The 16,010-nt window shown below is 37.5% G+C and overlaps 1 protein-coding gene and 1 long non-coding RNA gene across 9 annotated transcripts in view; one reads left to right on the forward strand and one right to left on the reverse strand.

Annotated features, from left to right (window-relative positions):
- VPS13B (vacuolar protein sorting 13 homolog B) overlaps positions 1-16,010 on the reverse strand; it is a 627,764-nt gene that overhangs the window by 57,141 nt on the left and 554,613 nt on the right. For all 8 annotated transcript variants that reach the window (XM_032468222.1, XM_032468224.1, XM_032468221.1 and 5 more), the window contains one exon: positions 2,008-2,163. In XM_032468222.1, coding sequence (XP_032324113.1) covers positions 2,008-2,163 — 156 coding nt within the window. The remainder of the gene's footprint in view (positions 1-2,007; positions 2,164-16,010) is intronic.
- LOC116659903 lies at positions 1,562-14,850 on the forward strand. The gene is made up of 3 exons (XR_004315279.1): positions 1,562-1,725; positions 5,014-5,181; positions 13,478-14,850. It is a non-coding gene; the product is annotated as an uncharacterized LOC116659903 (long non-coding RNA).

A 16,010-nucleotide genomic window follows, 5' to 3' on the forward strand; every position in this document is an offset into this window, starting at 1 on the left:
AATACACCTTGTCATGCTAAACCCAAGACCTACTGAGTCTGGAATGCTGAGGGTGGGACTCAGCAATCAGTTTTAACAAGTCCTCCAGGGGATTCTGATCAATGCTCAAATTTGAAAACCACTATCCTAGAGGGAAAGAAACTAAGGGGAAATACGCTAAATCTTCCCCTGTTTTTGGAGGGCCCTAGTACAGAGGAGAGGTAACAAGTTGTGTGCCTCCTGGGTATGCCTCACAAGTTCTGAGGAATGGTGAACACTGGCTGAATGGGGACAGATTTTGGCTCAAAATTAGGAAAGAACTTCATGAATAGCTGGAAGTAACGGACAATGGAAAGGGCTGCCATGGGAGAGAATGAGACTCTCATCATTTGGAGTATTCAAGTGGATGCTGAGTGACCGTTTCTCAGGCACACTGGTGAACGGGAGGGTAGAGAGGCATTCTTGAGAGACCGTGAATGACAGGTTCAGAAAACCGGTATGTATTGGGCAGGTATTTGTTGGGAGCCTGTCCACATAAGAGAGCTCTGAGGGCAGGTGGGAGTGACACTTCTTATTCTTATGACTTCCCAGCTCAAAGCCCACACTACCTAGGCTGGTCTCCTCAAGAGTCCTTGGGTAAGACCCATTTGTCCCATATGCGTATCTTTGTTTATCCCACACTGCCGACTCCGACTCTTAATCCAAATTCTACATGTTTTCCGAAGCCCAGCTCAAGCCGTCTTCTTAGTGAAACCTCTAAATTCCCTCACACTTACTGTCTGCTGTATGCATTGTTGGGTTTCTGTAAGTTTTCAGTTAAAGAGTGAAGACTGTGTCACATACTTAGTGCTTTTTACCCCGTCCTACAGTGGGGAATCAACAAACATTAGGAGGAGTGGTTGGGTGATTGGGAAGACTCTTCCATGCTCCCTTTCTGAGACTCCTCTGCTAGTGTTCTTTTCACTTCTGTTGCCCACAAAAATGAGACCCCGAAGTCCAGCTCCTTGACTAGGTGCAGACCAAGAATGTATATGGTATGGGCCCTACTGTTGCCCTCACCAGCTGCTTCCTGCCTGCCCCCCGGCATACAGCAATGGAGGAGCCTCTGATGCCCAATATGAAAAGCTCCCTTTTTTCTTTTCTAGGGACCCAATGCTGTGTCTGTCATGTCCCCAGTTCACATAAGCTCTGGATCCACTGTTACAGTCCAGATGCAGATGTATATGTTAAAACTCTTATGACAAATCCAGTTACTATGTGTGCAGTGAAGCCAGTTTTCAGATTTTAATACTTCCTTTTTTTCTTTCTACTCTTGTCATATGCTCCACGCTTGAAAAACATCTTTTAAAACCACATTTTCACATCTTAAGAACACAAAAAAGTGTCAGATACTTTTCTCCCCCCTTTGCAGTCTTAGAACTTCAAAAACAGCCAAAAGGAAGTTTTATAAAATACGTAAAAATATGTGCTGAGAGCTGAGGTTTTATATGCCAACAGTTAGACTGCAGTGAATTTTTACTGCAGTTAATATTAACTCCTAGGAAAAGAAAGCTTGCTGGAGACTCAGGCCCGCTCTGTCGCGGGAGACTATCACAACACCTTGCAGATTATTTTTGCACGTATGAGAATCAACTCCTGGTTATCCACTGTTGGATTATCCAGAGTCCTCACCATCCTTCGCTTCTTTTTTCTTCTCCATAAAGACCCTCTGGCCATTTCACAGCTCATTAGCACCTCCACCAGAAGGTAGGTGGTGACAGGGAGAAGAGGTGAAATGAAAATCAGTAAATTTTACTGCTCGTTAGCAGCTCTTGTAAAAGGCTTGGGACAAGGGGGATGAAGCCACCATCATCATCACGATCATCAACCAGCACTTTTTAAGGGCTCATGTGCAGGGGAGTGGTAGGCATAACTCGGCTCAGTCCTGTGATTTTTTTAAGTGATTATTTTCATTTCTTTACGTTTCCCTTCCATTAATTACACCAAATAATTAAGAGTCATCTGGGTCATGAACAGAAAGGAACTCACCTGTTTTTGTACTCCACTGAGTTGCTGGACCTTGATGATGAGCGAAGCAGTACGACCCTTGTACTGAATAGTTCTAATAAACATCCCAGCATGGTCCACACTGAAGGGCTCTGACCAACGCCAATTGCCCCAGCCTTCAATGCAGATGTGTAACAGCTGGAGAGAAAAACAATAATCGTCATAATGCCAAAAGTGCCAACGAAAATCTAGTCCTAAAATGAAAGTCTCATTGCTGGAAAACCTTCCTATTTGTAATATCTAGCATCTGTTTTCTTTCTAACCTGCATTATTCATCCACTTCCAGCTTATTCAACCAGGCTAAGAATAGCAAATATGCCACATAGAGTCAATGTGGTTTTCCAGATCACATTTTAAACCTTCTTAAAAATAATTGTCCTATCAAATGGTAAAAGGCCTGGTGAACATTTGAGGAAAGACCATTTCATTCATCTGGAAGACAAGAAGGCTGAAATGTGAGATCAAAGAACCTTGGTCTTGGCTGATAGTTTATTCCTTCTTACGGCTAGACAGTAATTAAAGCTAAATTTGGTTTGTGGCATTATTTTTGACCCTAAATTGCCATTCCTTATTTTTTCTCTTGAGAAAGAACACAAAAGCAATTTGAGGATACAGTTCATTTAATATATTCTCCTTATGAGATCACATGTATCAAATGAGAAATACCTTTAACATTTTGAATGTGTGAGAAAATGTCTTTGTTCTATTTTTTCTAGTGTGTGTCTATTGTAACTTTTACCAATTGAGTCTCCTGATCCACATTCATATGTTGGTAAAATTTAGATTCCTTTCACGGTCAGCAAATATTTTCTATTTCTACTCCTACCCACTAACTGCAATTAAGGAAATCAGTTTAACTGAACAAGTATTCCAAAACAACAATAATTACTGCTTCTTTAGGGTACATGTTTAAATGAAAATAAGCAATGTGCTATATGATTACTGAGTCTAAAGAAATAAAACTGATATTTTAGGAAAAACATTTAGATGATATACAAAATTAATATTTTCTTTCATATCATGTATAATTTTTTTTACAAGAGCTAGCCAAAGGCTAATCACATGAAACATTTTCCCAATTAACAGAATGAGTAAACTTTTAAAAAATTCTATAAGAACTATCATAATAGGCTCTTGAAATAAATACATTGAGGATTTACATGGAAATTGCCACCATAATAAAAGTTTTTGATGAAAAGATTTTTTTTTTAAGTTTTAGCATTAGGAGAACCTCTTTTAAAGTGCTTTAATTTGAAAATTTCCCAAGGTCACTGGTCATCATAATATGACTTCTGGTGGAAAATTAAGAGAGGACTTTTTTTTGTTTTTAAGTATCTTAATAAAATACATAAAAAAAAACCCTCCTAACTCATCTCCCCGTTTTTAATATGGCCTCACTTCAGTTCTTCCTCCATATAACTGCTAGTGATCTTTTGAAATCAAAAGGCTACCATTCAGATGACTTTTAAAAAAGAAGTCTAACAGCTAAAAAAAAAAAAAAAAAAAAAATCCTGGACGGCAGAAAAAAAAAAAAGAAAACCTTTAGGAAAAATTTGGTTTTATATGCACTCTACAACATAAAAGTACCAGAGTATCTTTGATGTTTAAATATTAGTTACAGAAAAAAAAAAAAGGAAAACAATAGCAGTGTTTGGAACCATTTCAGTTTTTTTTTTTTAGCAGCAATTGGGAATAAAGCTCAGGGTACACACAAAACTAAAAGAAACAAGAAAGCTGTTTTCTTTGGAGAGACTAGTAGCTGGAAATGACAAAAAAAGAATAATGAAGCAAGGTACTTAAGGTCAAGTCCAGCTGTATTTTTCCTGAAAATTCCATAGCCTCTAAAGAAAGTTTTAGTGTACACAATGTAAATTTAATTGAGGAGTGTTCACATTTGCAGATGAGCTCAGTTTTATGTAGCTGCTCACTTTGTGTCCATAGCTTTTAATGACTGAATGTCACCAAGGAATATGCTGTCAGGTTTCGCTTGGCAGCTATTTGTTCTCAAATTGTTGGCACGTATATTTTCCTTGAATTATGAAAATTCAGATATATTTGGAGTTAGTTCACACAGAAAAGTTAAGTGGGAGAAAAACATGACATTTCTACCCACATGCATCACCAGTAGAGTATCTGTAATGTTTGGTCTACAGTTAAAAAGCATCTAAATATCATTGGCGATTAGATGTATATAATTTATTAGGAAAGGAATGACATTCCTAAGAGAGAAAATCTACAAAAAGACCCAGAGGAGACTTTAGTCCTCCTTCCCATGGTGTGACTGATTTGGGCACTAGACTGCGGGGCTCAGATACCCATGGACTTCAACTGAGGGTGGGAAGTTCCGTTCTTGTTGGACCAACTCACTAAATTTCACTGCTATAGGCACTGAAAAGTCTCCATTTAATAACATATACTCATGTATCTATTTTTACTTCTAAATCTAGGAAACTATAAAATCAGGCATAAAAATTTGAAATTTATGTTAGACTGCCTAATTCTATGAGACTTCTATCATTCATCCAATACATTTTTCTTACTCAGATACTATAAGGAAGGCAACATGTTAGGAACTGTGGGGGAAATAAAGAGAAGAGCTTTGTTCTTTGTCCCACAAGGAGCTTAAAATTTTACAGGGAAAATAAGGCATGCACAAATAACTAACATGAGGCATTAGAAGAAGTACAAACTGATACAGGAGTTAGAGAAGGGAGGGCTGGTGTAGACTGCTGTGATTAGGAGGGCTCCCTGAAGCATCTGGGTCTTAGAGTTAGGGTAGGATTTCAGCTGGTAAAGATGGCAGTCATTTCCAGGCCAAAGGCACACTCCGAGAGGTGAAGTCAGAAGGTCTGCCTGGGCAAAGTTAATAGTCTCAACTGGCCGGAGAAAAGGGAACATGTAAAAAAGACTGAAGGATAAGGTCAGACAGTGGATAGAGATTGTGGCCAGCACTGATTTACTAAGCTAAGGAAGCTGTGCTGTATTCAGGAATCAGCCTTCTGTATAGATGCACCATGTGCTGAAGGATGCTGAGAGTGGAGTGCAGACGTGAGGACAACGGTCACAGAACGAGGGGCAGCGTGGGCCAGAAACACGTGAGAAAAAAAGCCAACGGGCTTAGCGAGATATCACCCTCCGTTTTGCCTAGAGCACAAGGTATCTTTAATGTTCTCTCATCGACTTGGAAATTTTCTTTCCCTTCTTTTTTTTTTTTTTTTTTAATTAAGTTTCCCTCACTGACTCACTTCCTTCACCACCTTTTCTATTCAGAACTTCTCATTCTCTGTGGCCTACTTAGCCAGTGTCTAGTATTTTCCATTGGAAAAAAAGGCAAATAGGATCCACTCTTGTTTGAACTTTTCAGTGGGAACTGAAACTAAGTATAAGGCAGCCTGTACAGCGGCCACACTCAATGGAAGGGCTCAAGGGGCTGCAGCAGATCACCCCACCCCCAACTCTGCTGCACTGCACTGGCAGCCAGATTAAATTCGTAGTTTTTCCACCGAAGGCCTCAAATGGGAACACAGAACTTCTCACTCACGTTTTTCAATACAAAGTAAAACTTAAGACTGAATTACTGACCAGGGGATTGAGGGTTGAGCTCTCAGGACCACCCACAGTTACATCTAAAGGGAGGATTCCACGGATTACAGAGGAAAGAAAAACAAGATGAAATCCAGGAGAATAGGGTACACCAAGGAAGAGAAAGAGAAAGGGGATAGTTAAGAAAAAAAAATTTAATTATCTCTTAAATATAAAGAAGGTACTAGATACTTTTCTGTGAACTTTATTTCACTATTCATTTTAAAACTATTATCAAGATGATTTCTATCTAATCAGAAATTGAAAATTTGTCTCCAGATTCACTTTAATATTTTTTACATTTTACAATAATTTACTATTCAGTAATATATAATGTTCTAAAAAGAAACTGAAAATCTAAGTAACTTCAAAATATTTCCCTAATCCACTGTAGTCTTTTAAGACATTTCAGGAGTTCTAAAAAATTAATGTGAAATCCAAGTGAAATAAGCTACTGCATAGATGTGTATATAAAATAAACATATATAATATATAATGTATGTTAGTATATATATTAAAGCTTAAGCATATTTATTTTTTAAACTTCTAAACTTATCTCTATGTACCAAGAGCCTAGTGCATAGTAAGCATTCAATAAAAATCTTTGTTGAATAAATGAATCAAGATTATTGAAAAATAACTCAAAGTAGATATTCAGAAATTTTAGTGGCAATATTTATGCATAAATATCATAAAATGAGAATCAAATCAAAATATTTAGAAACAACTCCGATTATGAATGACCTTTCAATACAAGAGATTCACTTCAGGTGGATAATGATACTAGATTAAACTACAAGTCACTGTAATCCCTTAGATCATTAATTCAGACATTGCAATATTGATATTACATCACAAAGCAGACCTCAAATGATCTACTAGGTGAGCAACATGAGTGAAAGTTAAGTTAAAATATTTTAAAAATTATTGGTCTAACTAATGAAAAGCTACAGGTCAAATTAAACTGATCAAAGTTAACTGCTTATTTAGAATGCATATGTGGGACTGACAGTACATTTCACACCAATAAACTAACATAAAAACAAAATGAAATCTGTAGCTCATAATTGTTTTTTTAAGGCAGTTGAATTTCAGGATACTCAGAGTATCTGAAATAATGCTAAAAGCCAAGCAGGAAAATTTCTAGACAATGGCTAATGCTTGGTGTCACCCTGATTCAACACCAAAATTCTTAGGACCCTATATACCCTTTTACATTTATAGAACATAATCTCACACCTAAAAGAATGATAAAGTGGAAATAAATCAAATTGAATCCTTTTTTTCTGGTAGAACAACTTGGACTCTTTGATGCAGTGTAATCTGGAAGAAAGAGGAGAAAGAAAAAGAAAGCTTTCCAAATCCACCTTTCAGGAGGTGATACAATGGAGGCTTCACTGTCATCACACAGGCATCATCACACAAATTTTGAGGCTTGTGGGTTTTCCCTCAAGACTGTTTGAACTCAGTGAAGGCCACAAATTCTGTGCAATTGGCATAAAACAACCACTTGCAAAACAGGGAACCCTGGCACACGCACTCAGTGTTGGTTAGAATGAAAACTGTAGCTGGAGGGGTTACCCTTGTATCAAAAATCTAGTTTCAGATAATCACTGACATCAATTCTAAATAAGAATTTATCCTAATACAATAATTATACATACGCACATAGATTCACCTACATGTATTCCAGGATTGTTTTAATAATGGAAAGTTGGTATTACTAGGAAATTGGTCAAATAAAATATAATCAAAAACAATAATAGCTATCATTTATTAGACACATACTTTGTGTCAAGCACTGGGCTGAGTACTTTTTATATATATTTTCTTATTCATTCCTTAAAACGATCTTACATGCAGATACTTTTACTTTACAGATGAAAAAACAAGCTGAGTGACAGAGAGGCTGTGTGACCTGCCTAGGGCCACAGCACTGAGGAGGGCAAGGTATAAGATTTGAACTTACTTTACTGAGAAGTGTGCTTACTCAGAGCCTCTCCTCTTCTTTTAAATTGAAGTATAGCTCCCTTACAATGTTGTGTTAGGTTCAAATGTACAGCATATTGATTCAGTTGTATATATTCTTTTTCATATTCTTACAGGTTATTTATTGTAAGATATTGAATCTAGTTCCTTGTAGAATCCTCTCAAGCCACTGAAGAAAATTACAGCATGAAAAAATGTTAATAATATTACTTAGCAAAAGGTTAACTGGAAAAAAGCACATTACAAAAAGATATGTGCAGTCTATGTCCCATTTTTGTAAAATGAACAAAAAAGTATATATGCCTGTTTCTAAGGGAGAAATGGCTAGAAATATACCCAAATGCTAACAGTGGTTATCTTGGGGTGGTGGGGTTATGTGTTTTAAGTTTCCTTTTTGTTTGTGTGTTTGTGTGCTTTTGTGTAATTTCCAAATTTCATGCTATAAATATGTATTACTTTGCAATCAGATAAAAATTAATGTTATTAAAATGAAAAAATGTCTAATAGAAAGCATACAGAGCCTGCATTTTAAGTAAAAAGGAATTATACATGCCTATTTTAAAAACTCATTTTCGGCTTCCTGCATGAAGTCTCCTCATTGGTCCTGGTCAGTGTCACAGCCTCCCCACCTGCTCTGCCGGCACTTTGCTAAAAGGGTGACACGATCCTCGGTTCATCTTTGCAGGCTCTACCACAGCTCCTCACACAGGGTCTGGCTTGCTGTAATACTTATTAACATGATTCTTGGAGCAGTTTAATGTAATTATTTGAGTTTTTTCCCTAGGGCAATAGTTTTTTTTCAACTTAGCAAATATTTCCAGGATCTACATCTATTTAATGTTTACCATAAGCCAACTAACTGTACTACACATGGCAGATACGGACACAAGTGAGGCAGACACACAGAAGATTCTCACGATACAGTGGAGAGATATCTAACAAGAAAAATTATACTGTAAAAATTTATGAAAGGAAGGAAAAAACTGTTGTAGGACTCCAGAGGTATTATGCTTGGGGAAATAAAAGATTGACTAGAGACTGAAATATTTTACTTATCCAAAGAAGTAACATGAAAAAAAAGACACATTGAAATAGAATAAAAAGGCATACAAGATCACTATTTTCTAATAAACAAAGGTGAAGGCCTAACTTGGAGTAGTTCTTTCTGTACAAAATTAATGTCTCCAAAACATACTGATTGCATTACAAACAAAGACAAGTGAAAAAAGTAGCAAACTATGGCTTCAAAACATTTGTTCAAATAACTTGTCATACTTCTTGTCAACGTAACTTGGAAAATAAACTCTATATTATGAACTCATCAAAGCTATTCCTCCTGTAGCTTTGACTATAATCCAAATGGAGCCACTGCATTTTGATCCTGGAAAGGAAAGAGTCATACCAGAACAAGTATCATTATTTCAGGAGGTCAGATCTTGCTCTTGGGAAGCCAAGAGGCATGTTTGTAGATTCTTGGCGATGAGGAGAGTTGAGAGTTAGTAAGAGGAGTTGCCTGAGAGAGAGTGGTAGAGAAAGGGAGGTTGAAGAGGCAGTGAACTCTTAGATCAGGAACTGTCACTTCCCCTCAGAGCATCAATCATCAGTAAACACCAGGGACTGCAACATTAAAGACACTGAAACACAGTAAGTGACAGCTGTTGGGTTGTTTGAAATAATATACTATTCACTATCTCCCTGGTCTTTCTATTTCTAATCAGAGATAGTAGCTCCCAGGAAACAACAGATTCTAGTAGCAGCCCACTGTATTTTATGAGTAGTCATCACAAGATAAACAGATGAAGAAAGAGTCAGGAAAAAAACAACAAAAACAGCAGCTGTGAACAAAGGAAATTATAGTTCACATCATTTGAATTTCCATGAGTAAATAGGATATCAAATATCACACATTTTTAGCAAACATTAAGGCTTAATCAATGTTCCAATATATCTACAATCAAGTTATAGAATCTTTTTAAAAACTAAAAAAATTTTTCATAAATAACTATAAACTGAGTTCAAGAATTTATTTATGGTTTTTCAGTGTTTGGGCATTAGTCTCTGTTCAATCTTTGACTAAAACTTACATACTTATGAGAAAAATAAGTTAAAAAAAGAAAAAGTAGGGTGAAGAGTAGTGGCACTTTAAATTTATACATTATCTATGAAACAATAAGATGCTTAAATGGGTATTCTTTGCTAAAAAGTTACCTAAAGTATCTAAATTAGGGAAAAGTAATTTACTTCACAATTTTTCTTTGCAAAAAGGTTTACTGAGCAAATTCTCTTATATTTAAAATTTTTAATTTTACACATAACTTTTTAGGAACACATTAATCATGGAATCAGATATAATGTACACAGTAAAAAAAAAAAAAAGCATGAAATGATGTATAGGCTTGTTTTAAAGAGGCCATTTCAACATTACACGTATCTGTTGTTTTCATGTTTCTAAAGGGTGTGGGCTTCCCTATGTTTAAATGATATATGACTTAAAAAACATGAGCTGTGATGCTAATAGCGGCCTTACATCCAGAATTGTGAGAGTCTTTGAGGCTGTTCACCCTTGATGCTACTGCCATAAGGGGTTGAAAAGTGAAAATTCAGGAAATTTGTTATGTATGTGTATGTGTGTGTACAGAACAGGATGGTCTATGTATAAAATATGAACTAATTCACACTTTATTTTTAAATAATTAAATAAATAAGAACTTTAATTGCTTAGTTGAGTGGCACTAACAGCCAGGAGATTCTGGTGTTGTGTAGACAGATTTTCTTGACAGAATGATAGTGAATGGTCATCATGCTCTTGGTTGAACCCAACTCTTCAGTGGAAAAGATAAGAATATGTCGGATGGAAATAATAAAGAATATTTTAAGGTAAGCTGAGAAATGGAAGCCAGAAAGATAAGAAGCTGGAGATATCGTTTGATAGTCATTCAGATTTAGATTAATGTTCTGAGATTCTGAGCCAAATTGTCAGGTATTTTTTGTTTGAAAATTAACTTTGACTAAATACAAATATATGCAATAGAGAAACCTAACCCACATTTGAATAAAATTTTTCTTTTAAATTGTTCTTAAATGTAACATTCATCATTCAACAAAATTTAGTTTAACAGAAAATAGAAGGCATGCCAACACGTGTCCTAAGAAAAGACCAAGTAGTTTCATGCAGTCTGTAATTGATTTTTAGTCATCATGGCAATTCAGACAATTATGATTGTTAACCCTAATTTTTAATTAGCAAAAAAAGAAGTCAACAGATGGATATAAAAGAAATCCAAAATTTTTAGTTATTTATTTTCCTTTAACTAAACTGCCTTGCCATACTAAGAAAACATTTTTGTAAAGGTTAAATAAAGTATTTCATGGCAACCGCTGCTTCTCAGTGCCTGTATAACAAGAAACATGAGCCAGCCAAAGTTGTGCAAGTTGGTTTTCTTTCCCAGTGAGGGAATGTGGTATCTAAGACCTTGCCCTAACTCATTTTATCCCCAAGTGTAAGTCAAGCAAGTCAAATGTGAACTAATGCCTGAAGGGAAGTCCCTGACTCCAAAAGTATGGATTATTTCACATTTATCTTAAAATCTGCTCTCAGAGTTCTTAAAATTCACTAACTTGGCAAGTCAGGAATTATCATGAGAAATGAAATAATTTCATAACTATGAAGTCATCCAACATTCCATGCATCTGACGCTCATTGGGCTTGGCCATGTCTTGGGCATTATTCTGACCTTTAGATAATAAGCCCTTCAATATCCTGTTCAGCATGGAAATAATTAAGAAGTGCCACAGCATAATAGGTGCACCACTGTCTTTAACAGAGTTAACGCTTTTGTCACACAGACTTGTGGTAATAGGCTATGATTAAACACGATCACATTATGTATGCTGAAATCTTTGTAACATTCTTAATCAGTATTTCCCATTACTTAAAAATGGCAAAATACCATGTTTTAATGGTCCAGCTGCATTTCCTTTCTCCAAGCACTCTGTATTAAAATTCACATTTAAAATTAGTTCAGTCAAGTACCTTTATGTTTAGACACCAAGAATTCACATTTGCAGAGCACTAGCTTGTGAAAAGCCTTTGAGTGTCTTGTAAAAATCTTAAGGAATCCTCAGTACATTTTTCTCCAAAGCTATATTTTCAGTGTCTGAAATTTATTGCCAGAGAAGGGACAGAGAGACCATTAGCAGCACCAGCAGCCATTCCTCTGGGTGCTTCGCAGCTGAAATAATCCCCAGTCGTTCGCTTTCATGCAAGCTTGTAGAAAAGTCCAGGAATCAGCCCTGGGACTGGATACAGCGTCCTATCACAATTCTATCCTTGCCATTGCTTGTGAAAGACTTTAGAAGTCTTAACTAGGTCATATTGGAAAACACTTTCACAAACTTCGAAACATACAGGAAAAAGAAAACTCAATCCCAAACTTCTGCCTCTCATTTAAATAGAGTGAATGTATTTCCCAACAGAAACTGAACAAATTCCAAATATGTTCTATTCACTAAATACTTAATGACCAAACTGTTAGGGCCCCATTTACTGGTGACTTCAACTAGGCCCTATAATCTCCCTCAGAGAATATAAGTTTCCTGGGATCTCTCAAGAAACTACAAATATTTAAGAGAATTTAAAAGAGCTAGGTGAAGAGACTGGGTCTACAGTCTACTATTTTGCTCTTTCAATTACTGCTTGAAACTGAAATAAAAATGTATTTGATGGTGACTGGACGGTAGGTCTCAGGTACTCAAATGGGGTCAGTGCTTACAGAATATTTTGGATTACAATCCTTGCCAGATGGTCCCAAGAAGTGTTTACCTCACTGTTGATTTCAGCTATTTTAATGTCAGCAACAATAAAAAGAAGCTTGTTACTGCCACTGGGGAGCAAAGGCATACAATCCTTCCTCCCCAGATGGAATTGCTAGATGCAGACAGCTGTGCCCTACCCAACAGTAAGGGTGACACTGCAGGTTTCTGGGGATCTAGTTCCATGATTAGAGAAAGAGACAATATAAGACAAATTTAACTTGCAATAATATCTACTTTAAATCAATAATACTTGGTCAATTGTACAATGTACTTTTAGTTTATGATAAACAATAAAACCTTTTCAGAGTTAAACACAAGTAGGTGGAGTTGGACATGCATGTGGGCCTGAAAGTTGGTCTCAGTTGAAGTTTACTGCTAATCCCCTCCTGCAGCATTTTACTATTTTATAATAGTTTCCATGAGAGGCCACTGGGAGGTCAAAGGGGTGGAGGTGAGGGAGACCAGGAGCTACTCTTACTTAAGCGTCTAATTGCACTGACAGTATACTAAAGCATACATTTTGAAATTAGAGGACCTCTTTTCATGTGTCTGTAGAATATACACAAAAGCATCCAACATGACACAAAGAATACTGTTCATAATTTCCATATTGTTAAATTAAGCGTTTAAATCTATGTTCTTGAGAAATGTCAGAAACATTATGAGACAGCTCAACATTTATTTATTCAGTGAACATTTATCAAATGCTGATTATGAGTGAGACTCAGGGTTAGATATTGCGGAAAATCACTTTTATAAAACCCTCCTACTGCCCCCACCTTTTTCCTTTCAGCAAATACTCGCTACAAACCACATCTATACACACACTCGTCCTCATTCTCTCTCTCCTATTTCAAAGCAGGAGGAGGTTTTTGTGGTAAGTTGCTAATTACCACACATTCTCTGAGCAACTCTCATCAAGAGGTTAACATCTTGTTCCTTACTCTTTGGCCCTGCCCTAACTTTGTGACTTTCTCTGCCTAGTAGAATGTGGCAGCAGATACGGTGAGAGCTCTGAGCTTAGGTCAATAGGCTTTGCAGTTTTTGCTTTTGCTCTCCTGTCTAGGCTAGTCTGCAGGAGAGGCCACATGGAAGAGAACCCTGGCCAACAGACTGCCAAGTACCAAAAATGCAGGCGAGGCCACCATGGACCACCCAGCCCTGGCTGTCCCTCCAGCTGACTGCAGCCTCACGAGTGAGCCCAGCTGAGATCAGCAGAAGAACTGACTTCCTAACTAAGAGCATCTAGATTTCTGACCAACAGACTTATGTGCTAATAAACTATTTTAAGCCACTAACTTTTGGGGTGGTTTGTTAAGCAGTGGTAGATATCTGGTATAAGCCTCTTTCCATCCAGCATCAGTCCTACTGGTGATCTGGATTCTTTCTCTTCTCCCCTTCTGAGACCTCATGCCATTAATCATTCTTCCTGCCTTCTACATCACCAACCTATCTGCTATTTATTTCTTCTCATATGCGGACATGCCCAAGTTACTACCACTTAAAACCCTTGCTTGACCCTGCGGCTTTCTCTAGCTAATACCCAATCCAGAGTAAAAAAAAAAAAAAAAAAAAAAACAACTTATGCTCATTCTCCCCATTTCCTCACCTCCCATTCATTTTTCAACTCACTTCAGTCTGACTTCTATCCCTATCCTGCCACTGGAAATGCCTTCCTTGAGCTATCAGTGACCTCTCAAGTGCCCAATACAATGGTCTCTTCAGTCCTTGCTTCACTCAATCTGCTTATGGCATCTGGCAACACTGATAATCCTATCCTAGTAGACATTCTCCTTTCTTGGCTTTTAGCACACCATTATGTCCCAGTCCTCCTACCACATCTTGATTTTCCTTCTTTCTCCTGTTCCTCTTCAATGGATCCCATTCCTCAGCCTAACCCCTAAATTCTACTACTAGTCCTTATGGCAGCCCACCTCCAAGACAGCCCCAGTGATCCTTGCTTCCTTCTATTTGTGCCTTTGGGTAGTCCACTCCCACACTAAATAGGACTGACCTGGGTAACCACCAGGATATTACTTAAACAACAATGAATAACTCCTCAGCCTAGGTCGTAAGGAACACTGTGGCTTTTGGCTTGTTCTATCTTGGATAACTTGATCCGGGGGAAGTCAGCTGCTATGTCATGAGAATACTCAAGGCAGCCTTTGGAGAGATCCTTGCAGCAATGAGCTGAGGCCTCCTGCCAAGAACCATATGAGGGAGCCATTTTGGAAATGGATCCTCCAGCCCCGTCAAGACTTTAAAGGACTGCAGTTCCAGTGAATGTCTTGACTACAGCCTTATCAGAGAGTCTGAGCTAGAACCACCCAGGTAAACTGCTCCCGAAATTCTTGGCTAATGAAACAGAGATCATAAATATTTGTTGCTTTATCTACTCAAATTGTGAAGTAATCTGTTAAACAGCAATGTGTAACTAACCTGGAGTGTGGTATCTGCATGTGAGGTGCTACTGCAATAAAAGCCTAAAATGTGGGAGGGGCTTTGGAGCAGGTAAGTGAGCAGAAAGTGGAAGAACTTGAGGAGAGTATTCGTGAATGTCTAAGGTGCTTCAAAGATATTATTAATAGAAACTTGATGGCCTTAGAGGAGGCTGCCAATGAGGAAGCGAGGAAAATGCTATTGGAAACTAGAGAAAAGGGGATTCTTGCTATGTAGTGACAGAGAGTTTAGCAACACCATTACCTGCAGTAACTTGGAAAGTAGAAAATGTGCCTTATAAGCCATGCTATCTAGCTAAGGAGATTTCCAGGCAGTGCTGAAGTCCCTCTTGGCTTCTATCTGCTGCTTATATTAAAGTCCAAGAGGGGTGCTCTAAACTTAAGGAAGGACTGTTAGATAAACAGGAGCCACAACTTGCTAGTTTTGAAAATTTTCAGCCTTCCAGACAGCAAATGATGTTAAAAGCAAGAAATTGCTTCCAGGCTAAGGTCAAATTCAGGACACAGCCAGGAAAGTTGAGTGGAGAGATGAAGCTAAGGATGTGGCTGTAAAATCCTTTGTTAAGATCTCAGAAAGATCGAAATTGGTGTCTCAGCAAACTAGTCAAACAATAGGGCTTCCAAAACACTTAAGGGTGATGTCCCCTAGCAATGTCAGCAGAATCTTAAGCAGGGAAGGAATTATCTTGGGTAGGATATGTGGGTACGATTTTTGTCTACAGTGCTGAACTTCAGTAAGATTAACAAGAGACCTACAGTGTTGTTTAAAGAATTATGTTGGCAGAAACACTGCCAATTTATTTTTATTATAATCTTTTTTGTTTTTTGATGGAGGTACTGGGGATTGAAACCAGGACCTCATGCATGCTAAACATGCACTCTACCACTGAGCTATACCCATCACCCCCACTGACAATTTAGACTGAAAGAGGCCAAGACAGTACAAAATGTAAAGAGGCCTTTAAACCTTCATAATTCTATTGGTAGAAAGCAGGCTGAGAAAACTATGAAGTTCAAACAAAGGATACTTTTCATGGAAAAGGATGGATGACACAGAGGCCTGAGCCAAGAGTCCAAAGCCATGAGCCATGGAGAATCATTCCCAAACAGAAGTATGAATGATTACTAGCCCAGAAACTT

This window comes from Camelus ferus, chromosome 25 (genome assembly GCF_009834535.1).
Source record: "Camelus ferus isolate YT-003-E chromosome 25, BCGSAC_Cfer_1.0, whole genome shotgun sequence".
NCBI classification, from domain to species: domain Eukaryota; kingdom Metazoa; phylum Chordata; class Mammalia; order Artiodactyla; family Camelidae; genus Camelus; species Camelus ferus.